The sequence below is a fragment of the Ursus arctos genome, unplaced genomic scaffold, assembly GCF_023065955.2.
Source record: "Ursus arctos isolate Adak ecotype North America unplaced genomic scaffold, UrsArc2.0 scaffold_26, whole genome shotgun sequence".
Lineage (NCBI taxonomy): Eukaryota > Metazoa > Chordata > Mammalia > Carnivora > Ursidae > Ursus > Ursus arctos.
Window position 1 is genome coordinate 39,489,089 of NW_026622941.1, and position 27,625 is coordinate 39,516,713.

General features: G+C 50.9%; 2 protein-coding genes across 3 annotated transcripts; both read right to left on the reverse strand.

Annotated features, from left to right (window-relative positions):
* ARF3 (ADP ribosylation factor 3) lies at positions 1 to 17,961 on the reverse strand. 2 transcript variants are annotated; one of them, XM_026501976.4, is made up of 5 exons: positions 17,717 to 17,961; positions 4,740 to 4,980; positions 3,811 to 3,921; positions 3,464 to 3,588; positions 1 to 2,939 (listed from the first exon to the last, which is right to left on the reverse strand). In XM_026501976.4, exons 2-5 carry the CDS (start codon positions 4,885 to 4,887, stop codon positions 2,778 to 2,780), a joined length of 546 nt encoding a protein of 181 aa, XP_026357761.1. In that variant the 5' UTR covers positions 4,888 to 4,980; positions 17,717 to 17,961; the 3' UTR covers positions 1 to 2,777. The 2 variants fall into 2 exon arrangements, with proteins under 2 accessions (XP_026357761.1, XP_044241432.1); XM_044385497.3 differs by lacking the exon at positions 17,717 to 17,961 and adding an exon at positions 8,853 to 8,975.
* Positions 17,962 to 21,983: 4,022 nt separating this feature from the next.
* On the reverse strand, positions 21,984 to 27,625 carry WNT10B (Wnt family member 10B). The gene is made up of 5 exons (XM_026501975.4): positions 27,331 to 27,625; positions 26,312 to 26,431; positions 25,918 to 26,180; positions 23,807 to 24,180; positions 21,984 to 23,170 (listed from the first exon to the last, which is right to left on the reverse strand). Exons 2-5 carry the CDS (start codon positions 26,383 to 26,385, stop codon positions 22,712 to 22,714), a joined length of 1,170 nt encoding a protein of 389 aa, XP_026357760.1. The 5' UTR covers positions 26,386 to 26,431; positions 27,331 to 27,625; the 3' UTR covers positions 21,984 to 22,711.

Genomic DNA, 27,625 nt, shown 5'->3' on the forward strand with positions numbered 1-27,625 from the left:
TGCATAAAACAAGTTTAATTTCCAACCAGGGTCACAGTCATCGCGTGTCCCACATTTTGGGCAAGGAGAGAGAAGGTGAGTTATTAAACATATACAGTCTACATTCCAGAGGAGAAAAAAAGAAGAGAAAAACCAGAACTGCAGTTACCATTGTAACACCACAAAACAAACTTTGGAGGCGAAGGGGGCAGAGGGGACTCTCTAGGGGGAAAAGGCTGTAACAAAGGAAAACACAAAATTAAATCGACCAGAGGAGAGTGTGCGAGGGAGCAGGCAGAAATGGAATGGGAACCCAATCCAAAAAGAGCTTTTAGGGGAATGGGAATGTCCAAAGGACCACCCCTGCCAAGGGCCTAGCAGCCAGGGATACTATCAAGATCGCTTACTGCCCCCTGCTGGATGGATCCTTGAGCAGCACCGAGGCAACCTCCAAGGCTGCTTCCCTAACACCCTCAGGCCCACTCGTCGCAGGAGCCCCCCAAAACAAGGTAGGGGTGGGCCTTAAATAAGAAAAACCTGACTGGGACTGCCATCTAACTGGGAGGGGGGTGTCAGACTGGGAGGCAGGAGAAGAGGCAAAATCCTCAGCTACTGCAAAGACCAAAAGTGGGGAATCCTAAGTAGGAACGAAACAAGGAAAGGGGAGACAGAGGCAACAGCAGTGAATGAATTGAGAAGGCAAAGGAAAGAGTTCAGGAAGGGAGAGGCCACAGGAGCAGGAGCAAAATAATGAGGAGGCGGAGGCAAAGGAAAGCGGTGGAGGGAAGCATCCGTGGGGTCAGGGGAGTGAATACGTGTTAAAATGAACTAGAAGCTCCAGCACACCTCTCCCCTCACCCCTGCCACCAAACACACACACACACACACACACACACACACACACACAGGCCTAGAGATCAGGAGACCTGCACACTCCCACTGCATCTTGTGTAAATAGTACATCACTAAGGAACTGGCACTGAGGGAGACACCCCTGGAACCTCTCTTTCACAGTTCGACCTGGGGTAGGGTGGGGGTACTGATCTGCCTGTGCAGACAAAGGTGGCAGGAAGCCTGGCCCCATGGGGTGGGGCTTGGGACAGTCCTTCTGGGAAGGGGTCCCTCAGGCATGCTGGGGGGGAGGGCGGGGGGGCCTGGGCCCTGACCATAGCAGAAAGGTTATGGGCGGCCATTTTGGAGCTCAGGGCGCAGCCAGCACACACAGGAGCCCACAGAAAAGCCACGGCTTCACAGAAACCGCAGTCAGGACCCGGGCCAGGACCTCAGGGACAAGCGCCCCCTGTACAGAGAGACGCAGTAGCAGCAGCTTCTGAACAACTACATGATAATAGTGGGAGGACGCTGAAGACCACTGCATCCCACCAGCACCAACAACTACTTCAGAGTTTTAATTTCCTCCACTCCAACCCTCAAATTGATTCATGGGAAGTGGCTGAAATGGGCAGGAGAAAACTGCTGGGATGGAGTGAGGAGGGACAGCAGGATAGTCTGAGGGTCTAGAAACAGAATAGAAAATTTTCAGCCTTCAGCACATCCTGGACTAGAAAAAGAAAGAAGTGGAGAATAGGGGAATTGAAACTGAGGTCTGCTATGTCACCCCCACTCCCCTGCTCCCCATTTAACCACCCAGCCAGCCCTGGTCAGGTCAGCAGGACTACTAGGGTGAGGAAACTTCTGACGAAGGACAGATGAACCACCCAGTCCCCAAGATCAGAAGATAAGGAAGGGGGGGCACGGGAAGGCAGGAACAGACTGATCCATGCCTTGACTTCTCCTAATAACACAAGAGGATGAAGATGGAAAACCTGAGGCCCACCCTCCAGTGCCCTGGATCCCAAACACGCCCCAAGGTCTTGCTCCCCCCGTCTTCCTCACAAGCTCCCGAGGAACAGATCTAAGCATGAGGGAAGGATCAGCTGAACACCGGGCTGGTAAGAGTGAGTGGGCTCGTCTCTCCTACCCACTAACAAGGCAGGGCACAATGGCATCTCCCTGGGAACAGTCATCTAGAGATAAACACCACCCCCTGCCCTGAACGGGGTGGAGAGAGAGGTACAAGGAAGATGGTGGTGGAAAATCCATCATCCGTCCTATCATCCAGAAAAACCTACCTGCAGAGAGGAGAGGAACCAGTGCAAGACTGGGGCAGCCTTCCCTCTACCTTCTTCCCTTTATCTCACCAGCATGGGAGAGGCAGGTGATAGGCTGGAGTGGGCAGTGACCTGGCTCCCAGCACCCAGCTGCACTCCACCCCTCCACCCTTCTCCCTGGCCCCTGCATATATATCTCTCTATACATGTATTTACACGCGCACACATGCACGCACACACAGAGAGAGGCCCGTGCAATTTCCATGTAGAACAGGGAGAGAGTGGCAAAGGAAGATGGGGAGTAGGAGAGGAACCTGTGGGGAGAGGGAAGGGACTGAGATGCCAAGAGCACAGCAACCAGAGCCAAACGAAGCGAACGGAGAGGATACCCCACCCCACCTCCCAAACCCCAGAGGATGGGGGGGCCACCCATGAAACCATAACAACCTTGTTTTTGTTTTAAATCCGATAAATTGGAATGATTCATCATCAAGACAGCAACTGGGGACTGGTCATGGACAGGGGAGAAGAGGGGAGGCAGGGGAGGCAAGGCTCTTGTTGGGCATGCGGACATGATACCCAGGGCCCTGGCCACACTGGCAATGGGAAGGAAGGGGCAGGGCTGGGGCAGGGAGACAGGAGGTGTGTCAGGGGTGGGTGGGGTGGTCGGACAGGGCTGCCTGGCTCTCACTTCTTGTTTTTGAGCTGATTGGCCAGCCAGTCCAGGCCTTCGTACAGCCCGTCCCCGCTGGTGGCACAGGTGGCCTGAATGTACCAGTTGCGGTGACGCAGGGAATGCAGGCCCAACTTGTCTGTGATCTCAGCAGCGTTCATAGCATTAGGCAAATCCTGGAGCACGAGGGAGACACACAAAAAGGAGGCTCAGGGTCTTTCAAAGGCTTCTAGAGCACCCATCGACCAAAGAGATGTGTACCAGCTCCCTCTCCTCCTCCCTCATTGTAGGAACCAGAACAAGGTCCTAAAGAGCTGCTCTGGATTTAATCATCCCACAACCACAGATCCAAGGCGCTAAAGGTCATTCCACTGGGGAGGGGCAAACCAAATATGGGGTTGGTAGGGAAGTGAAGAAGTGATTCAGACTGCGCAAAGAATCAGGTCTGCCTGCCTGTAGGAGTGAGGGCAGTTCCACTAAAGGAGACAACAAGGAAGATGAAGAAGGGATTTGAGCTATCTACCACACCAATCCCTGAGGACAGAAGTGTTGCTGATTAGCGCTGGGTAGGGGACAAGAAGAGGAACATAAAGAAGCCAGCTAATCATATTCCCCACACTTCCTACAAGGAGCCCCAACACCCATGATTTCCACAGCCAGGCTGACCTGTCTCCAATCCAGGGGTGGGGAGAAACCTCACCTGTTTGTTTGCGAAGACAAGGAGCACTGCATCCCGGAGCTCATCCTCTGCCAGCATCCTCATCAGCTCCTCCCGGGCCTCATTTACTCGCTCCCGATCATTGCTGTCGACCACAAATATCAACCCTACGGAAGCAGAGCATGGGCTGCGTAAGAGAGCAGATGAACTCCCCTCATCCCTACCACTGAAAGACAACACCCTCGGTACACCCTCCAAACATCTGCTCCCTTTCCTCCTGTTCTCCCACCCCTAGGAGCTGTGGCAGGGCAAGGATTGGCTGCCCATAGCCAAGAATGACAGCCACACCTAACCAACCCATGCCAAGCTGGGCAATTCATATGCCATACCTTGGGTGTTCTGGAAGTAGTGTCTCCAGAGAGGTCGAATCTTGTCCTGGCCACCCACATCCCAAACTGTGAAGCTGATATTCTTGTATTCCACTGTCTCCACGTTGAACCCTTTGGAAAAAACAGACAATGGCCTCTTGGCCTCAAACACCAGGCCTGCAAACAATACCCCAGTGGTCTCTGTTTCCCCCAGGAAGGCCCTGATCCTAGCAAAGGAAAGACAGCTAAGGCTTCCTCATGGCCTAGTATTCCCTCACCTGGTAGCCTAAAGGCCAAAAAGAAAACCTTAGAGAAAAAGTGGAAGAGGATGAGGAGGGCCAGTCAGGAGGTTCACAATCTCCTTGGTAACATGAGCTAACCTTCTCTGCTCATTCTGTCTTTGCCTTTCCCTCCTGCAAAGAAATGACTCAGCCCCACTCCTGTACCTCAGCCATCAGAGCCTGCTGCAGCTAAAATGTAGGGCCTGGGAAACACAGCGAAGAAAAAGTGAGCTGTAATCCTGGAGCCCCAAATGCAGAACCAGCGGACAAACGACCTGGAGCCCCATCTATAAGGCAAACGTTCTCCCTCCCACAGGCAGGTCTTAACCAGGATCAGGGCCACTGAGGATCTAAACTGAAACAACTCCTGGCCTCTGGCAGGAACATCAAAGCCTTTCACCCGCTTTCCAAACAACACAGAGAACAAACCAGCTCAGTGCCTGAGGGCAGCTGTTCAGTGCCAGGCTGCGGAAGTTCCCGCATCAGAGAGGGCCCGGGTAGGTGGGCAAACGGCAGCCCCAGCACCTGCTAGTAAGTTAAATAACCATCCTTCCCTGAATCCCCCCAAGTTGCATGGACTTGCCTGGTGGCCAGGTGGGGGATCTAGGAATAGGCCCCCTGCCTGACCCAGCTGTTGGCACGAAAGCCTACATTAAGCTGTGCCCTTACCAATGGTGGGGATGGTGGTGACGATCTCCCCCAGTTTCAGCTTATACAGGATGGTGGTCTTTCCTGCGGCGTCCAGGCCCACCATCAGGATGCGCATCTCCTTCTTCCCAATCAGGCTCTTCAGAAGGTTCCCAAAGATATTACCCATGATCACAGCAACCACTTTCTGAAGACAGGACGGCTCAAGTGGGAGCAGTGGCAGTCTGGTTTTGGCCTGGTCCCTGGTATGGAGAACTCGATGCTAGGCAAAGAAACAAACACATTACCACCATCTGCTAGTCAGAATTTCGTGTAAATGGGATTTGCCAAAGTCATGGCTGGAGTTCAAAACAAGCTATGAAGATCAAGTCCCACTCAGACACATCCTGAGTCTTTGGGAGCGCAGACAAAGCCGTGAACACTCAGGACCCCCGCTCTGCCACAATGTACCTGTGTGACTTTGGACGAGTTATTCTACCCAGCCATATCTGCCCCTATAAATGGAGGGGACTGAACTAGAGGACTTCTGAAGTTCCTTCAGTTCTAACACTCTGTACCATACAGGGCCTTGCAAGACCATTAATGCCCCTCCCTCCCCCAACCTTACCCTGAGACTCCTGGAAAGGCTGGGAGAGGAGGGAGCAGAATGAGGAGTGGCTCTTTGTGACTCCTGACAAGGTTTGGGCTTGCCAGGTTCCCAAGGTCTACGCTCCAATCAAGAGACTCCACTTCTTCCCTTTCTATATGTCTGCGATTCCACCTTCTTCCACACACCAAAATTAATCAGGAAGAAATAAGGTGAAAATTGCGCCCTGTTCATACAACAGCGTACCGACGCTACCTCTCATTCCTAGGCTCATCGTGGCCCATCCAAGGACAGCTTCTCCACATTCTCACCTGCAATGAGGCAGTCACCTCATTCCCTGCCTCCTCCTCAACCCCCTTCAGTCTATTCTCCACACAGCAGCCAGACTACTTTTAAAACCAAAATCAGGTCATGCTGCTTCTCTGTTTAAAACCCTCTCTTGGCTTCCTGTCTCCCTTTCAGTAAAATCCAAAGCCATATCGTGGCTTACAAGGTCCTGCACGATCTGCATGCCCCTGTTCCTCTCAGATCTCCTACTACTCTTCCCTTGGCTTACTCCACTTTAACTCCCAACACTTTCCTGCCTCAAAGCTTTTGTACTTGCTATTCGCTCTGCCCTGAATGCTTGTCTCCCAGATAACCTTCATGGAGTATTCCCTCACTTCCTTCAGGTATCCATTTGAATATCACCTTATCAAAGAGGCCTTTCACAACCACCTCTAATACACGCACATCACTCTTTTTACCCCATTTATCCCACTTCGTTTTTCTTCATAGCATTTATCATTACCAGACACATCACACATTTGTTTCTTGTTGTACTGTTTTTCTCCCACTACAATGTCAGCTCCTTATCTACTGTGCTCACTGCTGTGTTCCCGGTACCTCGAATAGTGCCTGGTACACAGCAGTTGAACGAACGAACTAAAACTCCCAGGGTCTAACAGTGACCTTACTGAGCAGCTAGGATCTGAACAAATATCTGCTGGAAAAATGAAGATGGCGGTAGGAAGCACTATGAAGGTACAAAACGTCCATCTTCCCACCCCACCCACTGCCTCCAAAAGACAGAATCCTAGAGTCACTCATTCCCTCTCCTTTTCCCTCCCTTCTCTATGGCACAGGACAACCACAGAAATGCATCTCTGAGACAATGAAATAGGCGTTCAGAATCGCCCATGGCAGCCAGTTCTCTGTGCCCGCGGGAGACATGCGTCAGCGGGCAGCTTATTCAGCAATCACCATATGCCAGCTGCTGGCATTCTCTACAGAGTCTGGGAACCAGAGGCACAGACACACACACCCCAAACCCAGCAGGCGAAGGAACAGGTCAAGACAGAGTGCACCCAAACCCAAGACTGTGAAAGGTGGATGGGGAGGAATCTGATTTACAGGCTAAAGCACGGGGGCTTAGTGCGAGTTGAGCTGTTTTCTCAAAAACTATTTCAGTTTTGTTTGTTTGTTTCCTACTCCCCTCAGTTTGCAGCAAATTCCAGACTAGTACAAAGGAGCCAGATCGACAGCCCCTGGAGACCAAAGTACTAGTTTGTCCAAAACACAGAAACAATGAGTGTTATGGAGTGTTTCATCTTCAAAGGCCTTCCCAGACATCCACTAATGAGCCAGGCGTGGTACTCCTGGTAGGTTCCTCAGATGAGCCCTGCCCCTGACCGAGAGGCTCACACCCCAGGGAGAGGACCTGGCTCCACCTTAGGGCTCAACTTCAGCCAAGTCGCCCACTAGCCACCCTTCCTGCCCATCCTGCCTAAACCCACCCAGGCAGACAGATCCTGGAGGATCCCCAGGCAGGAGGGGACACCTGCCCAGCTAATAAGGTCAGATTCCATCAACCCTGGCAATCTGGAGTAGTCAGACTTCTGGTTCTGCCACCCTCACCTCCAGAAATTTAAACCTTCCCCAAGTCCTCCTAGTCTTTATCTTGTTTCCTACTCAGGTCTCCTCTTCTCCAGCTTTAGATGATACTTTGCTTTAAGGCTTTGGTAATAGGCTCTGGCCCAGGTTCTGAATTGAATTTATACCACGCATTTATCTTGCTGCCCTTCATGAATGAGCCGATTGCTGATCAAAGGATTACCAACCGTGAGTGGCTGAAAAATAGCCCTCGCCCCAAAACATGCACACGCTGTCCTTTGGTTTGTTTCTTTGCTAAGCTAGCATGCTAACGTCTTGGTTCAAAAGCTGATCCCAGTGTTACACTTATTTCTCTTTCCCGGCAGGTCCCTGAATTATCTGAGCCACTCATGTGGCACTTACTACCTCGTGGAGCTGTTTCTCTGAGAAGTCTGTACATTTACTGTCTCTACAGTTTAACTGTATTCTCCATGGGCAAGGACTATGCCTTTTATTTATTTTGGATCTGTCCCCACTCCCAGTGCCAAGCCCACTACAGGAGTTCAACCAAGCACACGGGCTGATTTAAGCCTGCTCTGAGGATGTCCTTGTATCATTTCTTTTCCCCTCGCAGTACTTGGTATCTCTGTGTAATGCACAGATGGTTTCTCAGATACCCTCTCAATTCTTGGCCATTTTTCACGCCATAGCTGACCCCAAGACTGGTTTGGAAACACCACAAAAGGACTAGAGGACTAAAATCAGTGGAATTTTCTCTTGCCATTTAATACGCAGTGGGCCTGATGGATAACTGATGAAATGCCCACATAGTCACTGCGTGTGTGTCCTCTGGGGGCAGCACCACGCCTTGAAATTAGTGGACATTTTGACTCCTCTTTAATATAATCAGGAGCTGGACTCAGATGAGCATTCCAAAGCAGGGGTTCGTTTTCTTGTCCTGGCTTTCTCTGTCCCTGTTACTGGATAGCATTCTGCCTCTGCCACGAGGAAGGGGGCAACTTTCAGCTTTGTGTCATGAACACAAATCTTGGGTTACATAGCCGATTTTCACTTTCACCCACAATGCATTCCTAGAAAAAGCTCTGGGAAGCAGAATGGCAAAAAAACACATAAACCCTGGATTGTTTCCCTATGTACAGTACAGCCTATAGTTACTCTCTTTTACTACAGATGGCACTCCTGTGTCGATAGGGCAAAATGCCAGGGTTCCATGGGCTGTGAGAAACCAGGAATCAGCAGTTAAAGCTGAAAATGAGTGGCTTAGGATGAAAAATGGACTACAGCAATATCCCTATTTTTAAAAAAGTATATCTCAACATTCTATTTTACAGTCACAAACTGTGTCATCAGTGGTACAAATACCAAGAGCTCTTAAGAGTGTGTTCCAGTACAATCTGTGTGGAACACTGCAGGAGTTCAATCTAGCACATTGCCTGATTTAGGCTTCATCTGAGGATGTCCTCACTGACGACTTACTGCCCCCAAGCCCATCCTCCCACCCCCCCGGGAGAGGCAGGCTGTTGCTGGGACCGCTCAGCCATCCTGGCTGTGTGTGCTGCAGGAACATGCCTGCCTCACTCTCCAAGCGGTTCGGAGAGTCATACTCAGTGTGCCACACACAACTCCCCCCACCTGACTCTGGTGGCTGACTCGGGCTTGCATCCCACGACACCTACCTCTGAGGGGACTTCTGATCTAGCACCACCTCCTCGTCTTCAGGCTGCATGGGTCCAGGGAAAGGAAGACCAAGGTCTCCCCAGCCCTCTGCTGCCAGGCAGGGAGCACTAAAAGCAGCTTTGTTCCCAGATAATTTTCACATTGAGATATCACTAATAGAGATGCTATTTTTAGTACAGCCAGTGGAGCAGACCAATAAAACGTAAGGAAACAAAAGCAGGGTCTGCCTGTATTTAGTTTCCTTAGCACAGCTGGCTTGTGACCTCTATAAACTTTCCAAGTTTTTGTCTCAAGAGCACGGTGATCACAAGCACACAAGAACTCCTAGATTAATATCTCAATGACTTCTACTGGGCTCAGAGATTTCCCAAAGCCGAGAAACAGCTTCTGATGTCAGCTTCCATTCGTTCACTAAGCACTTACTGAGTATACAGAACTAGGGATACAGTGAGGAAGACAACTTCTGCCTCCATGAAACTCCGTCAGTGGGAAAGACTAGCAAACAATTACAAAACTGCACGAGGGTAAGAGTGGAATAAACACGAAGTATTATGGGGACAGAAACCTGGAGCAGCTAATCAAGACTGAGGGCTAAAGGGCAATTCCCAGACATGATTCTCAGGTCACCCCTGAGCTGACTCCTAATGGAAGACTAGGAAGTAATCAAACAATAAAGAAGAGGGGGTGGGGGAGAGGGAACAGTGTGTCCAAGGCATAAAGCCCTGAGTGAGAGACAGCACTTTTTACTAGCCAAAGCCAGGTGCAGGTGGGAGTCAGTTTATGTGGGTGCCGCATGGGGAGTAAAAGGAAGTGACGACACTGGAGAGATAAGAAGGGACTAGATCGTGAAGGGCCATAAAGGCCACACTGAGTAACGTGATCAAGTATGTGCTTTAGAAAGACCATTCTTTCTGAGCACCTGGCTGACTCAGTGAGTAGAGGATCCAACTTTGATCTCAGGGTTGTGAGTTCAAGCCCCATGTTGGGCGTAAAGCTTGCTAAAAAAAAAAAAAAAAAAAAAGACCATTCTGGCAGTCATTTAGGGTATAAATTAAAAGGGGAAAAGACTTGAGGCAGAGAGACCATGTGGGAGGTACAGTAATACAGCTGAGAAATCTAAAGTTCTTAACCACAGGTGGTAATAAAAACGAAGACAGATTTGAAACATCAAAACAGGGCGCCTGGGTGGCTCAGTCAGTTAAGTGTCTGCCTTAGGCTCAGGTCATGATTCTGGAGTCCTGGGACTGAGCCCCGCATCATCAGGCTCCCTGCTCAGCAGGGCGTCTGCTTCTCCCTCTCCCCTGCCTTGTGCGCACTCGCTCTCAAATAAGTACATAAAATCTTTAAAATTAATTTAAAAAATGTTAAAACAAGAAAGCATAGTGCTCTGAATATTCAAGGCTATAGCTAGAGGCACTGGAGCAGCCATGGACTATCAGGAGATGGAACGGTTGTAAGCTGGTCAGTTTCTAAGAATAGGGCAAGCTGAAAGCTTCGGTTAGAGGGCGGTGCCACGGAATGTTCCAAAGACAAATGAGTCTAGTTTTTATCTAGTCACTTTTTTATCTGGCCACCTATTCTGGAACAGACCTGGTTCTCTGTTCTGACTCACTTGCTCATTGTCCACGGGAAAAGGGCTGTCCATGCGAAAAGCCAGACCCTTCCCAGGTGTTTGGGTCTCTCCAATCAGTCAGCGTAAGTTAGGATCCTTCTTTGCTTGATAATGTGGCCTCCGTTCAGGTTCTCCTGTACTGGAGTCATCTCAGACTAGAAGGGAAACTGGCATAATGATTCTGGCCTGAGCCTAAACACTGTTATTTGTTAAGTGGAACCTAATTTTAGCTAGATATGTTTTCTAATTTGTAAGAATATCATCAAATGCCTAGTATCTAAGTCTAATAGGTATCTCTCAGGCCTTATTTTTTTTAAGATTTTATTTGTTTATTTGAGAGAGTTAGAGAGTACAATCGCACACGCTAATCAGCAAAGGGAGAGGGAGAGGAGGGAGAGAGAATCTCGAGCAGATTCCACACTGAGCGCAGAGCCACAGTGAAGCTCAATCTCACCCCCGAGATCATGACCTGAGCCAAAACCAAGAGTCGGACTTAACTGACGGAGCCACTTAGGCGCCCCTTTCAGGCCTTATTTTAATTTGCCCTTTCTACAGCCTTTGACCTTTCTCCCTTTTTTTAAAATGTTTTTTCCCTCTTTGGTGTCTATGATGTCTCATTGTCTTGATGTCCTTTTGGCCCCTCTGGTTGCTTCTTACTCTCTTTCCTGGCCTCTGTTTTTGCCCGCTGCTTTAAATGCTGATGTGCCCCCAAGTTTCTGCCTTTGGCCTTTTCTCCTGCTCCACTGTACACAGTCTCCCTAGATACATCAGTCAGCGTAGCAACAGCTGCAAAAGACAGAAGACACACCTGTAGATTTATTAAAGCACAGAGCTTGAAGTCTAGGTCAAATAAGCTAGACACAAAAGGACAAAATTGTATGAGCCCATGTATATGAAGCACCTAGTCCAATTCACAGAGACAGAGGTAGAATGGTGGCTGCCAGGGGTTGGAGGGAGCAGAAATGCAGGTTATGGTCTAACAATCACAGAGCGTCAGTTTGGGAAGACGAAAAAGTTCCGGAAATGGATGGTGGTGATGGCGGCACAACAGTGTGAATGTACTTAATGCCACTGAACTGTGCACTTAAAAATGATCAAAATGGTAAATTGTGTTACGTATATTCCCCTACACACACACACGCACGCACACGCACGCACAGAAATCTAGAGCTAGAACACTTGTTTTTTTAATCCACCAGCTCTACAGTGTTATTAGGGACCCAAATTTTCTCCATTTTTCTGCTCTGACATCCTAGAGTTCCTATGTCTGTCTCTTCACGCTCTTGGAATTACTCCAGCATCTCATTCTTCTACATCAACATTTAAAGGCTGGACAAGAGGGGCGCCTGCGTGGTGCAGCCGTTAAGCGTTTGCCTTCGGCTCAGGGCGTGATCCCAGCGTTCTGGGATCGAGTCCCACATCAGGCTCCTCCGTTGTGAGCCTGCTTCTTCCTCTCCCACTCCCCCTGCTTGTGTTCCCTCTCTCGCTGGCTGTCTCTGTAAAATAAATAAAATCTTAAAAAAAAAAAAAAAAAGGCTGGACAAGAGAATGTTGCCATATGTCTTTTTTTAAGATTTAGGAAAACTTTCCCAGAGGCTCCCAGCAGACATTCCCCATATCTTATTGGCTAGAATCAGTACATGACCATTTGTGACTCAGTCACTGGCAAGGGAAATGGAATGCCCACATCCCTTAGGCTGATCAGTTTTCATACCCTAGGGCTGGGGAAGGGTATCTTTATACCCCCCACCCCAATATCTGAACAGAGTAGGCATTCTGTTAGAAGCAAGAAGGGAAAGAATGGCTCTTTGGGTAGATAGCCAGTAACTGCTGTCACCTGGATCTTGGTTTCTCTTAGGGCTCCACGTTACCATCTGTGCAGACGATTCCCAAATACTCAGCCCAAACTTCCTCCTAAGCTTCATACCTTAGCACCTCAAAATTGAAGTTTAATCTAAAAACAAATATCTTCAGGGAGCCTGGGTGGCTCAGGCTCAGGTCATGATCCTGGGGTCCTGGGACAGAGCACCGCACTGGGCTCCCTGCTCAGTGGGCAGTCTGCTTCTCCCTCTCCCTCCGCCTCCCCCCGCCATGCTCTGTCCCTCTCCCTCAAATAAATAAAATCTCTTAAAAAATAAAAATAAAAAATAAAAACAAATTATCTTCAATCTCAGATCTGTTCCTCTTGTATTTCTTGGCTAAAGAACTGCCACCAGATCACCCAAGCCAGAAACCTGGGAATCATCTTTGACTCTTCTACTCTTCCTTCCTATATTTAATCAGTCATTAAATCCTGTGGATTCTACTATTTTGATGTTTCACTATGCTTTCTTAATTACAAAAGCACTGAAATTCCATAAGTAGTCAGCCTAAAGCCCTAATAAACCTTTGCCCCAGTCAAGTTCCCACTTCACAGGTCAAGATGGAACTGCTGGTGAACAAATGACACAGGAAGCTATGGTTTAGACAAGGCCCACCATTGCAGAGCAGTCTAAGGATTCAGAAAACAGGGAACTACCTAGCCTGGGGAGAAGAGTTATCTGTGATCCTTTAGCACCTCAAACACACTCCTACTCCAGGACTTACCATAGTATGTTTTGTTCACATTTGTCTGTTTTGCTTTCCAAATAATGTGCCTTTAATGCATGACAGGTCTGCCATACATCCCATCGGTACTGAATGGCTAGGAAGAGCTTAAGGCGGCTAGAGCCCAAGGGCCAGTTATCTCAGGTTGCAAGCACTATGTCTGTCTCACTATTACCATGTTCTGTGTATGCCATAACGACAAAAGGTTAGGGAAGTACTGCACTAAATTATGAGCCCCTGTCAGCAGGGACCATGCCTTACTCATGTTTCATGTCCCCAGCACCATGACTAATCTGTAGCTAGTGACTAACGTGCTTGCTTTTGAGGAGTACGGTTCTACTGATGGTGGTAAAGTATTTCTGAGACTGAGGAAGACAGTATTCTATAGGTGATCCTTAATCTTTTTCCTGTATCTGACAAACTCAAGAAATGGTTACTATATTCTCAGAGTCCTAGGGTTCCTTGGATGGGATTCACAGGCTTGGGGGGGGGGAACCACATGAAAGGCTCTAATTATGCTCCTCCCCTCTACACTACCACCAGAGCAGCTCCATTCTTATCCATGTAATGTATTAGACTTCAAATGAGATTTTATATAAGGTTTAACATTTAATTGCTTTTAACAGAAGAGGAAGACGTGGTCAAAAACCACTACAACAGAGAGCAAATGTTCTCCTGCATCCTAAATCATGCTGAAGTTTAAACATCCATGCCTGCGCTCTAGTGTCAAAGCTCATAAAGGAAGGGTTATACCAGGCTCTCAGCAGTAATGCAAGAGCTGAAGGGTACGATGAGATCTGCTATACCCAGTCATCTCACCTTTCTTTCGGAATATGGTGATAATGGTGGATCCGTGAAATCCCGAGCCATGTCCCTTCTGGTCCATATGGCACAGCAGATCCTTTGTAGAAGTCCAATGCAAAGCTCTAAAACATTCACGGAATCCCTACCTCCATCAGTTCTTTCCCAGACTATAATGCAAGCCTTCGAACATTTGTGGAACTTCCAAATGCTCCCTGTTTCTTTCATTATCAAAAAGCTTTACCGGCACTCTACCTATATTTGCAACAGATGTTGAAAAGGTACGGCAGATAGAATTACACAGATATCACAACTCTGAACCTTAATACAGTACATTCTGAAACATACTCAGGGGCAGACATTTAAAGGAGATATGACTGATTGGGGGCGCCTGGGTAGCGCAGTCGTTAAAAGCGTCTGCCTTCGGCTCAGGGCGTGATCCCGGCGTTCCGGGATCGAGTCCCACATCGGGCTCCTCCGCTGGGAGCCTGCTTCTTCCTCTCTCTCACTCCCCTGCTGTGTTCCCTCTCTCGCTGGCTGTCTCTCTGTCACAGAAATAAAAAATCTTTAAAAAAAATAAAAAATAAAAAAAAATAAAGGAGATATGACTACATGAAAAGAGTGGCCCAGGAAATGGAGGATGCTGAAATACTGACTGAGACCTAAAATAAAGGGACCCAGGAACCTAAATCCCCGACCTTGGTCAATTAGAGTGCTCTTGTATGAAGAAGTCAACCATTACTTCAATCATGCTGACTCTTCTAACATGAACACTATTCTTGAGCCCCCACGTCCTCACCCTGCATCCAAGTTGATGGTTCAGGGCCCCTGCCTTGCTCCTGCTTCACCTCCCACTCAGGCAGCAGGAGCTGCCTCTGTGAAGCCGATGCTGAAAAAAGATTTCATTGCTCATAAGCCTACGACCAGCAAAGAAAGTCATGGTAACAATCATTCCTCTACACAGGCGGCAAGTTATTCTTTTGTCAACTTCCTCTCCTTTAAGGCAGCCCTGAGTGCTCATATCATTATTACTATTATGACGATGATTATTAATAGCAACTAACACTTATTTGGGGCTTACTATGTGCTTTGTACAGTGCTAAGTACTTTACATATATTATCTCATTAAATTCTCAGGCCAATACTATGAAGTAGGCACCATCATTATCATGCTCTTTGCTGATGAGGAAAATGAAGCTAAGGGAGGACAATTTCACCAAAATCGTACAACTAGTAATTAGCAGAGGCAGGGTTTGAACCCAATTTTGTCTGATTCCAAATACTCTGAATAACCATACCACAGTGCCTCTAAATTGACCTGCAACAAAAATGGTGAGGAGAGCCAAAAACGGTGATACGCTTTGAGACTCGGGCTACTTGGCATCCATTTCTAAAGGTGTATGGGGAAGCAGATTCCACAACTTCCCCGTTATTTACTCAGCTTTAACAAACTTGGTTTTAAAGAAGTTCCTCCTTCTGAGCAACAAATCCCACCCACTATCCTCTGAGTCCATTTCCTCTTATTATGACTCCAGTGGGAAAGAGAGTAGCAGAAATGAACACACACGATATGATCATCTGTGCACTTGAGACTTCGCTTCCACTCTTTCCAGCCTGCGGTCACCCCTCCTTTACACTTGCATTCCGTTTAATATTAGCAGCTACCATTCACTAGCACCAATTCTGTGCCAGGCACCACATACCTACATTGGCTCTCTCCTCCATAATCTCCAGAATTCCAATTTTGACAATACTCTGAAGGACTTAACATGTAACGGAGACCCCTTTGCCCACAATGGGGAAGCAGGAGATCTGGGATTTCAGATAAATAATAACTTTGTGTTCTAGTAATATTTTTCTTTTGGGTTCTTAGTTTCCATTATCCATGCCTGTTTTGTGCTTCTTAGGAAGGTGGAGAGACCAAGACTTCTTAATTACAATGCATAAGAACCTTTGTACCCTCACACTCAGCTATCTCCAGGCACTCTCCCTGACAGCCAAGCCGTTTCTTTCTCTTTCCTTAAACTGTAGTCAGAAAGCTTGTTGAGTCCTACCCATTCACATCCTGTATTCATCCTGAGTGCCTACTGTTTGCATTAGGCACTGTGGGAGACACAACATGAAATCCAATCCCTGAGATCAAAATGTTTCCTCTCTTTGGAAAAACAAGACTTATACATAAAATTTTTGACGACCCAAGGTAACAATTCTATCCTGGGGGGGTGCCTGGGTGGTTCAGTCAGTTAAGCATCTGCCTTCAGCTCAGGTCACGATCCCAGGGTCCTGGGATCAAACCCCACATCAGACTCCCTGCTCAGTGGGAAACCTGCTCCTCCTTCTCCCTCTGCCTCTCCCCCTGCTCATGCTTTCTCTCTAATAAATAAGATCTTTAAAATAATAATAATAATAATAATTCTATGCTGGTAGGCAGGAAGTATGTAAATATGTGATACACAGGGGGCCCTTCCCAGCTAAATCCAAGGTCAATGATTCATTCTGTGAAAAGGTGACCTCGGTGGATCAGCTTCTTTCTTAAAATGAGCTTTTAGAGACATGTTATTCAAACTCAGGTCTAATGTGCAATAACCAATTCACTGCTCCACTCCGGTCTTATCAAGTGGAGACACTTACCCCAAGAAGCTCAAGACAAAATGGCAGCAAAGATGGTCACCACCTGATTAAGGCCAGAGGAGAAAAGTATGCAGAGACTAGATTCTGTCCTGTTGCATGGACCCAAGCAATCAGACTCCTGCAGCAGATCTCCTACCCATAAAACTTTCATGCCATAGACCAGGGGTGACCCAATCCAACAGCAGCAGAGGCAGGTTTTGAGTTACGCTTCTCCCTCAACCGGATGACCTCACTATTTCTTCTCACTCCTGACCACATCCCACACTCCTCCTGGCCTGGCCAGACGGAGAGCGGCAGTAATACAACCAAGAAAGAAGGGAACTCCCCCAAAAGAGGAGCTACCACTTTGCTATGCAAGTGGCCGGGGTTAACAGGGAACTCCACCTCCCCCTCCTTCCCTCAAACACTGGTGTAAGCAATGGCTCCATTTTCTGTTCCGGGAATCCTGGTACTTCCTAAAGAAAGAAAGCGGATTGGAAGACACAAACTCAGAGCCAGCGACAAGCTGCTCCCTCCTCCTGTGAGACCGCCCCCGCTCTGCCTGGGGGAGGAAGGCACCACCTCTCCTCTCCTAGCAAGATCTGATCCCCCCACCCTCTTCTGCCTCTTCTCCTCCCGGTCCCCACCTGCTGCCCTCTGACCAACGTGCGGTTCCCAAGACCCAAAGCGCAACCTCTACCGGAATAGTGCCCCTGGGTTGCCCCACTAGCTTGCCTGGCCGACTGATCCCTAAACCCCCTATGCACCCCTGCCCCATGAAGGGAGTACAGGGTGTCACCGCTACAAGGCTCTAGTCTCCTAGTACTAAGGTGGAGCAGAAGAGAGGGTAGGAAAAAGCGGCATTCCCTAGCCCTTTAACAGGAAAAGGATACGAAACAGTCATCACCGCCCCCGCATCACCTCTCTCTGGACTGTTTTTCCCCCACCTCAACCCCGACCCCTCGTAAACCCACCTCCTGCAGGCGAGGGGAACCCAACTGCAGCCCGGGTCGCCCCCGCGTGCGAGGCAGAGCACAAATTCATGTGTGCCCCCCACCCCCACCCCAGCTCCGCGTCCTTCAAATGTGGGGGCAGGCGAGAGACTGGCCCGGCGCCCCCTCCCCGAGCTCTCGGGTGGGAAGGACCACACCGCTCCATGCCCGGCAATGCCGGAGGGAGGGGGGGTATATCTCCTCAGCCCCCACCCCGAGCCTCTCCTTTACGGGGACCCGCCTTCCTTCCCCAGCCCCTCACCTGTTCCTGCTCCCAGCTCCGCCGCCGCAGCCGCCGCCTCCGCCCCCGCAGGTTCCGCTCGGCACTGGTTCCGCTCCCTCCGACTCCCCCAAGCCGATTTCGGCAAGGCTGCTCCCCTGGCCCCGCTCCCCAGCTCCCTCCTTCCTTTCCTCCACCTAGCACCGGAAGCCGCGACGGCGACAGGAGCTGTGCGGCGCACCCCCACCCCCAGACCGGGATACTTCCCACCTCCCCGATCGCGCGAGAACTGCGCGGTAGCGAGTGGCAGTTCTCGCGAGATCCATCACCATGGCAGCGGCTGCAGCAGAGGCAGCCGGGTGCTGGAGCTGAAGCCTGGGCGGGGGCCGATGTGGGGGCTGCAGGCTGCGGGCGGCGGAGGCGGGAGCCGGGAGCCGGGAAGTGGGGATGAGGCAGTGGGCACTGAGGTGAGAATCCCAAGCTCCGGGGCCATTCCTGCGATTTAAGGCCTGGAGCTGCGTGCCGGCCATACTGGAAGGGGCTGGGTGGAGAGGCAAAGCCAGGAGTAGGGTATGAGCGAAGAGCCTTTGCTGTGGCCCACCCTATTCTTCCAGACAACATTTTTATTTCTTAACCATGGCTAGATGCATCTCCCTGAGAGCCTTCGCTGCATCATTGTTGCTACTCACTACTCCCAAGCTAAGACCAGGTTACTCAGGGGTCTGAATCAGGAGATCATGAGGAGATCCTTTCCCCCATGAGGAAAAGGAGAGAGAGTGATGAATTTGAGACTGAGGAAAGAACTGGACTCTGGTCCAGTTAGAAAGTGTTGGAAAGTGAAAGACAAACGGTGGAAGCCTAATATTCAGAGGTGTGGTTTGAGGGAGTGTACTAGATGACTATGAATTTTAGTATCCCAAGGAAAATGAGAGATTTTACACCCATGTTTCTCCACTCCTGCCCACCCCCACTTCCCCTACACTCATTTCTGCGCCTGATCTAGACACGCAGAGCTGCCTTGGAACAGTCTCCGCTGTGATAGAAGAAGGGCACGAGCAACACTAAGAACAGAAGAAGGTTCTTTAAGTGGCCTCTCTCTTCAGTATAAGGGAACACATAGCTCTTCCCTAAGGCCTGAGCCAAAATTGTTGCCTTTCTGGGTTTTTTTTTGCCTTATTTCTTGTCCCTTTCAAGGAGAACCAGGTTGGTAGATAGCCACACCGTGTCTATCCCTCGTCCCCATCAATCCCTGGTGTATACCTTCACCACTCTCTTCCTCTTATCCCAGTCTGTTTTCTCTCTTATTCTAATGTGGAGAATAACATGACCCTAGAATGTGAAGCCAAGAGGACCCTAATTTAAGATGGTGAGGGATGGATAATCTGGTTAACAAGGAGCATGTTTATAACAAAGAGAGTTGTGTATGTCCTGGGCTGTTGCTGTTAAGGGCTTTTGCCCCGCTAAGCTCTGTGTTGCAAATAGCAGAAGACTTCTTCAGTTTTATTGCAGAATCTTGGATCAGGGACTGTGATACTTCCACATGACTACTGTTTCCATTTCTTTTCCTAAAATGTGCACCCCACCAAGTTATGTCCCCACACCAACCACCAAAATTATGCTTTGCACCCCCCCACACCACTGCCCCAACCACACCAACCTGCATTTTGAGATTCTGACAGGAGGCAGAAATTCAGTGTTCCTGCCTGAGACTTCAGATCCTCTTGAGGCTGGGTCCCAGGTGTTACAGAAGGACAGAAATGGTGACAGCCTAATATGGTTAGCAGCAAGTACCATGACATTTGAGTCAGAACTGATGGATGGGGCCATGCCAGGGTGGCTCAATCGGTTAAATGGTTAAGTGTCTACCTTCGGATCCTGGGGTCCTGGGATGGAGCCCCATATCTGTCAGGTTCCGTGCTCAGTGGGGAGTCTGCTTCTCCCTCTCCCTCTGCCCCCCCCCGTGCTCACTCTCTCTTTCTCAATAAAATAAAATAAAATAAAATAAAATAAAATAAAATAAACTGACGAATTGGACTGGAGAATCTCCCAGGCTTTCTGTCCTTCACTTGTCTGGAGTCTAGAGTCCACTGCAGCATCACTGGGTTTTTCCCACAGGAGCAGAGATGGGGGGGGCACTGCCTAGCTGGCAATTAGCCAGCCACCGCCACTCCCCAGCTTCCCAACAACTTGAAAGGCGAAGGGAAAAGAGCTCATCCAGAGCTGAAGGAGGCCTAGAGGCCTCACTTACAGTTCATCAGTCTTTCTCCCTCCCTCTGACTGCCAGTGGAGCTAAGTAAAAGCTGAAATTGTAGCCACCCACTCTGTGGGCTGCACACTCCCACTCTCCTCACTGACCCCAGGTCTGGGTCTGAGCCCAGTGCGTGTGCCGGGAGCAGGGGTGGGGGGGTGTTGGCCTTGCTGACAAAATCCATTTGGAATTTCTCAAGGTTGTGGTTTGGGGCTTAAGTTTGCCACAGAGTGTGTCTGACGAAAGAGAAAGCTAGAAAGAGAGAGAGCCAAAGGGAATACAGAGGAAGGAAACAGGAAAAAGCTGAAATATTCTTGCTGTACTACCATTGGAGATTCTCCTCCCTCTTTCTTAGCGTGAGAAATTCCCATTCTGGATGTTCCTGATCATTATTCTCTCTCATATCCTATGTCCATTCTAGCTGCATCCCCTCTCTGCCTGACACCGCCAAACACACCAGGTCAGTCAGTGACTCAAGTAAGGATGAGATATCTTCCTGCTCCCGTCAAATTTCCAAGCCCAGGATTCGCAAGTGGAAATTCAGGACATAAAATTTTGCCATAAAGTACTGGCCTAACCCAACATTCCTCAAAATGCCCTTGCTACCTGAGTAGCAAAATCACCTGATTTTGAGGGTAATTTAAGTAGCAGATATATCTATTGCCTAGAGAAATGGAGAAAACCATTTCTACATTCCCTGGCCAAGGAGATGACCTGTTAGGGGCACCATCTTGCAACCCCAAACACATTTAGTCACTTGTAAAGTTCTAAATGCCTGAGGCCTGTCCCTTTTCTGAATTGAAAATCGTTTGTTTTCAAAGATACTGGGCTAGGAATAGACAGATTGTAATTTTAAAAAACCTGTTTTCTCTAGTTTTGGTTATCTCCTAAAAGATAAAGGAATTATTTTAAGATTAAATGCAGAAGAGCTCTGAATAAGGAAGGACACAAATACACATGCAAATAATTCAGTAGGAAAGCATGCTGGTTTTACTGGTTTCCAGAGCAAAACACTCCCTTCTTGAGCACTGGAATCTCTTTTATATGTTTCCCATTCTGATTTGTCTTATATCTACCTCCCAAGTTCTCTGACTTGATGCCATAAAGGAAAGCACCTGCTCTTTTGGGTTCGGGCTTAATGTAGAGATACGTTCAGGTCTTGAAATCTCCAGAACAGAGGTAACCACGCGGTGTAGCAAGGTGTCAATGAAGTACAGTCAGAGAACCTAATCTTATCTGCAGTCGGTTTTTGTGAATTAAGCCTTATTGGACACGGCCACACCCATTTGTTGATGTGTGGTCTATGGCTACTTTTGATTCACAACAACAGAGTTGAGTAATGATGGCAGAGTTGAGCAGTTGTGACAAAATCCACAAGCCTAATACAGCTGACCCTTGGACAGCACAGGTTTGAAGTGCAGGTCCACTTAATACGCAGATTTTTTTTTTTTTTAGTAAATACCTACACTACTGTAAATGTATTTTATCTTCCTTATGATTTTCTCAATAACATTTTCTTTAGTTTTATTGTAAGAGCACAGTATATAAAACACATAGCATACAAAGTATGTGTTAATCTGTTAATCGACTATTTCTATTACCGGTAAGGCTTCCAGTCAACAGCAGGCTATAAGTAGTTAAGTTTTGGGGGAATCAAAGGTTATGCACAGATTTTTGACTGCGTGGGGAGGGTGTTGCCCCTGACCCCCTGATGTTGGTCAAGGGTCAACTGCATACTCCCTATCAGGCCCTCTGCAGGAAAAAAAAATGTGCCAACCCTTGTTCTAGGGTAAGAACCCAGGTGAAGTCTGGAATTAAAGCACATAAAAAGTAAATTGGGCCTATGTTTGGATATCTAGTCCCTCATACCTAGAAGTACCCCCCTGGTTTTTCACACTGAAGGTTGCCAACTAAATCACTGAGGACCATTTCAAATCCTTCGCAGAACCAGGCAGGATACACATAAGTAAAATCACTGGGCGTATAAGAGTAGAATTCACCTGGAAAAGAAGCAATGCACTGGGATCCCAAGTGTAGGCAGAAACATAACCACCTGCATCCACTGGTCCAGTAGTTTAATTTATTTTAGTTACAAACAGAAACCAAGAACAAGTCTCAGTACAATAAATTATCCATTCCCATCCCTCCTGCTAACGAACAAATAAGAGGCTCAGAGAGTCTTGGATGGTTCCCTTTAACATCTGGATGGGGGGAGCAGTTTCCCTAAGGGCCTAGACAAACAACTCTACGAGGACTCAAGTGAGAGCCCCCCCCCCAGCACTCTGTCCCTTCCCCAAGAAAAACCTCTCTACCACTGTCTCCTATTCCCCCCAACAAGGGGCCCGGGCTGCTATAGAGGAGTTTGGGAACAGCAGATAGGAATGAGTGGTCTCCCTGGATACGGGTCTCAGGGCTCCACACAATGCCTGGGGCTATCCCTCAAAGGAGAGGAGTGGTCAAACTACAGGGACACCCCAGCCAAGAGTATGAACCAGAGCTAAAGGGACCCCAGGGCTGGGGAGAGTGAGGCAATACAGTGCATTTCACCTTGGTTCATTTCAGGTGTTTCAGGAGCAGAAGAGGGGGTGACAGCTTTCCCTCCAAGGCCCTCCTTCTGTTGGGGAGAAGGCTGCACATCACAGACTCTGCCTGACCCCCGCCACCCCCAAAGCTGCTTCCAGGTAGACACCTCGAGCTTCTAGGAGCCAAGACTGACCCTGGACAGAAATCAGAGCAAAGGGCTGAAAAGGCGCTCCTGCCCTCCACCAGCCCTGCGGCGAAGCCACCCCTCACTTACACACATTGACCCACTCTGTGACCTTGCACTCATCGCACAGCACGTAGCAGCACCAGTGAAAGCGGCAATGACAGCGCTCGACCCGCGTCTGCCGGAGCATGTTGTGCCCACGGCCACAGCACAGGCTGCCACAGCCGTCCAGCAGACGGCTGGTCTTGTTGCAGGCGCGGCCCCGAGTGCCGGGGGAGCCCACGGTAGGGTCTCGCTCACAGAAGTCGGGAGACTTCTCAAAGTAAACCAGCTCTCCTGAGAGGCGACGGGGGCGCAGGCGGGGCTGGAAGGCTCCGGAGTTGCGGTTGTGGGTATCGATGAAGATGGCCCGACCCAGCCGCTCCCTCAACGCTGCCCCCACTGCCCGGAACTCCGGGGCCGCCCTCCAGCACGTCTTGAACTGGCAGCTGCCCGACGTGCCGTGACACTTGCATTTCCGCTTCAGGTTTTCAGTTACCACCTAGAGCATCAGAGACGGGGAGGGGTGAAGGGGAGGGCAGCAAAGGGGCGGAGCACCGAGGCGCAGCGGAGGGGAGGGAACGGAGAGCACAGGGAGGGAGAAAGAGAGGCAAGAATGACCACGGAATATCAGAAGAGAAAGGGCACTGCAGGGCTGGCTAATAGTTCAACTCCCTCATCTTCTTGTCGGAGGACTGAAGCCAGAGCAGAGGGATTCACCCATCTTTAATCACTAGCTGGTCACAGAGACTCGGCTTAGATAACTAGCTGCTAACAGAACTCAACTCCAGTTGTCCTGACTCTCAGTCCAGTGCGCTTTCCAGAGCGAGCACTAAAATGAGCACCCCTTCTGTGAAGGCAGCTGTGATGATAGCTGCCGTGTAACGAGCACCTGCCAAGGACCAGGCACTCTGCCCAGTGCCCTATTTGCCAGCTCACCCCTAATGACATCGTAAGGTAACTATCATTAGACTCTTTTTACAGATGCAAAACTGAGGTTAAGGGACTCGCTTGAGGTCATCCAGATGGTGAGTGGCCATCCCCCAACACATCTCATCCTCTCTCCTCCGCTGTGCCTCTCCAACTCAAGCCAGGCCTCAAAGGCTAAGGAGACCCAGGACAAGTTGCACACACCTACCTGTCGCCCCACCCTGTTGTTGTGGATTCGCATTCTTGCCTGGATGTCCCGGGGAGCTTCCCTGGAATCCAAGAAATCCCGAGAGAACTTCTCTCCAAAGTCCATGTCATGGTTACAGCCACCCCATTCCCATGTGTCCTGGGGGCCGGGGCTGGGGCCTGAGCCGGGGCCAGGGCTGGGCAGGGAGTGGGGGAAACTCTTGCCCCGGGACAGAGCCTGCAGCTGCAGCAGCTTGGCCCTCAGCCGGTCCTGCTCACCCCTGCCCTTCCAGCCGCAGCCACAGCTCACTAGCCTGCCCAGGCTGCAGGCTGTGGCGACCGCGTGCATGACCCCTGCCGCCAGCATGGAGAAGGAAAAAGCACTCTCACGGAAACCTGGGGATAAAAAGGGTGTGACGGGGGTAAGGTTGACAGGCAGTGGAGTAGGGAGGTGGAAGGGAACAGGCAGCCCCCCTTCCATTCCAGGAATTCCTAACTGGATCCTGACCCTGTCATTTACCAGCTGCGTAAGGGGGGAGAAAGTCATGGAGAAGGAAGGGAATGGAAGCACAGACTCAGTTTCCTCATTTATTAAGGGAGGGGCTGGACTGAGATATCTCTGAGGCCCATCCTCATTCTGTAAGTCTGGGATTTTTGGGTGCAGATGAAAGAGCTAGCTGGAGGGCAAGACCCCTGGGGTTGGCAGGTGACTGAGAGGGAGTCCCCGAGGTCTTTGAAGAAACGATCACTGAGTTCTACATCTGAAAGCTTTAAAAATTCCCCAGCCCAGCAGGAAGCTTGGGTGGTGAGGTGGAAGCAGAGAACATCGGGTTCTTTTTTTTTTTTTTCCTTAGGGCCCTTTAACCAACCTTCCTCCACCACCCTAATACCCCCAAAGCACTGGAGCTGTGGAGCTATACTTCCCCTTTCCAGTTTCTAGTTTTATATTTGCCCTTTAAAGACTGTCCTATGTGTTTATCCTAACCTGCTATTACTCTATAAAATGCTGGGAGGGGGAGAAGGTGGGGGGTGATTTTCTCTAGGGCCCTTTTAAAATGTTGGCTTCTTTGTTATGTTTTGGGGGTCACAGAGGCTCAAGATGACAAGCCTTTCCCATGCTTCTCATTTGGGTATCAAAGCCTTTCCCTATACCAGGCCGTATAGAGAAGGTGGGGGTCCCTCACTTCCTTTTAGGTAGGGGCTCTCTTGAGCCCTGAGAGGATGAGAGACAGCACCTCTTTAGGGGCCAGGCCTCTCCCACCCCAGGATGCAGGGCTTCTGGCCCAGCCTCCCAATCCCCCCCAACCTCAACCCTCCAGGGGTGAAGCTGTTCGCACACGTCTTGGGAATTCCCCCGCAGATGGCAGCTGCCTATTAACCCCGTAGTCCCTGAAGTACTGCCCCCACCCTCGAGCTGATCCCAGAATGGATCTTTACTCCTCCAGGGAGGAAACTCGGGCATGGCCTGGCAAGAGGCAACGATGCCTTCCAGACCATACCTCCCAGACCAGACCAGCAGTGACCTGTTCTTTGCCCCTCCAGCCGTTCCTCACCTGCTCAGGTGAGAGCCACCTGGGGCCCCCACAGCACAGAGGAGGGGGCTGCTCCCCGGCTTCAAAGCCATCAGGGTCTTTGTTCCCAGCCTCTGCTCCTGGGAACCCCAGCAATTAGGGGAGTAGGTTTAACCCTTAAACGGTTGGGGGCGTCACCCCACCCCCGCTGAGGCTCTGGGGACACCAGCCTGGGCTTGTCCGGGGAGAGGGAGGGGGGAGGAAATTGGGGGAGGGAATGGGGGGGCGTTTGAAGCTTTCAGGGCTGGGGGTATCTCTTGCTCGCAGGTGCAACCCAGATCGAGCCTGGTGGAGGCAGGAAAGGGGGGGGCCTAGGGTAGGATAGCAGCGACCCAGCTGCCTTGCCGGCAGCACGCAGGTGGAAGTGAGGCGCAGGGGCCCAGACGGGTGGCCAGGCCCAGCTCTGCGGCTCCCGGGGGGGCGGGGGAGGGAATTCCCAGAGAGAGAGGCCCCTCCCGGAGTCGCGAACCGGTCCCTTCCCGCCTCCGCTCGCCTCGGCCTGCCCCCCAGCCCCAGCCCCAGCCCCAGCCCCAGCGGCGCAAACCCGCCCGGCCCGGCTCACCGCGCTTGAGGATGGCGCTGTGGTGCGGCAGGCGGCCGCCGCCCTCGAGCGCCGAGCAGTTCCAGCGCTGGTCGCGCAGCTGGTGCTGACACTCGTGGACCGCGATGTGCAGGCCCTGAAGCGCGGATGCCGTCACGTCGGGGCTGCGCAGGCAGAGGCCCAGCTGCCGCTTGCTCAGGCCCGACAGCGTCAAGCATACAGTGTTGGCGGTCAGCGGCGGCTCGCCGGGCAGCTTCAGGCCCAGAATCTCATTGCTGAGGGCCCTGGGAACGCAGAAGGCGTTTCGGGGTCTGCGATCCAGGCCTCGCGCCCCCTCCGACTCCTCCCATCCTGGGTCGGTGCTTTCAGCCTAGGGCTTTCTCTCGTGGGCTGGGTGACGGGGGGAACTGCTCACCGACTGCACAACGCCAGGAACAGGAGACCCGCGAAGCCCGAGGGCGGAGGCCGCGGCCGGGGCTCCTCCAGCATGTCGAAGCCCGGGCCCGAAGGCCCTGGTGGGCGGATCGATCAGGGCCTGCGGGACAGGGAGACTTGGGGGCTTCGGAATAGGGTGGGCTGGCCCGGGCAACCAAGGATTCCTAACTCACCAGTGCCACCCCAGTGGCCCTTCTCATCCCTTCCCAAGCAAAACAATAAGAACCACCCCTGTCCCGGGATCCTGGAGGAAGAGTCAGGGCGTTGCATTTGGGGCTTATGCAAGAGCCCCTGGAGCTGGACCCAGCCAGACACAATGCCCGGCACACAGACACACTCACGTGCAAACTCAGACATACTGACTCACAAACACCACTCCACCATCTTGCCCCCCGCTCCCTCTTCGAGGGCCCCACGACTGGCTTCCCTTGCCCAACAGAGCCTTGCTCTCAGGGCTAGGGGGCGGGATTGGGGGGCGGGATTGGAAGGGGGTTCTGCACCACCTACACACAGCGGGGTGTGGGGGAGGGTCACCTTCAGGTGCCTTCGAGGGCAGACAGCCTCCGTGAGAGGGGTGGAGGAATGGGCTCCCAACCCTGTTCTACCCACTTTTTCCGCAGTCGGGAGAGAGGGGAGGCTCCAGGTGCGCCAGACAGGGAGGGGACCTGGTTCCCGCCTGAAAAGGACGGCGGCGCAGGCTGAGTACTCTTCCTCCTCTGCCACCTTTCCTAACTAGCGTTCCCCTCGACCTCGATGCCCGTCTGGTCCCCTCAGGTCCCAGCCTCGTTCCCACCCCTTTGCTCGCGCGTTCATTGCCCTTCTGATGGGATATTCCTGTATTTGGTGTCTTTATCTCTGCCAATATCCCTGGCTCTCTCTGTGTCTCCGTGCCCCAGTGGGCGGATGCGTGTCTGCCTGTCTGTCTGTCTGACTACCCGTGCGCCTGTCTTGGCCCCGTGTGCGCGTCCCTGCCCTCCCTGCTTTCCCAGCTCCGATTACCTCCAGCTGCTCTGGTGCGGGGTCGCCACCAGCAGGGTTGGGTCGCCTGGGCTCGGGCTTCTCAAACTGTGGGGAGACTGCGTCGGGTTCTGCCCCCTCGGCAGAGCCGCATTCTTCCAGGGCAGGGCCACTCCTCTTCGCTGCTTCCCCAGCGCCGCCGCAGCCGCCGGGAGGAAGGGAGGGAGGAAGGGAGGGAGTGATCGAGAAAGCTAGCGAGCGGTCTAGCGAAGAACTGGGGGCTCCGGCTCTACTCTACTCTACTCGCGCGGAGCTCACAAGCGGCTCTGCTGCGGCT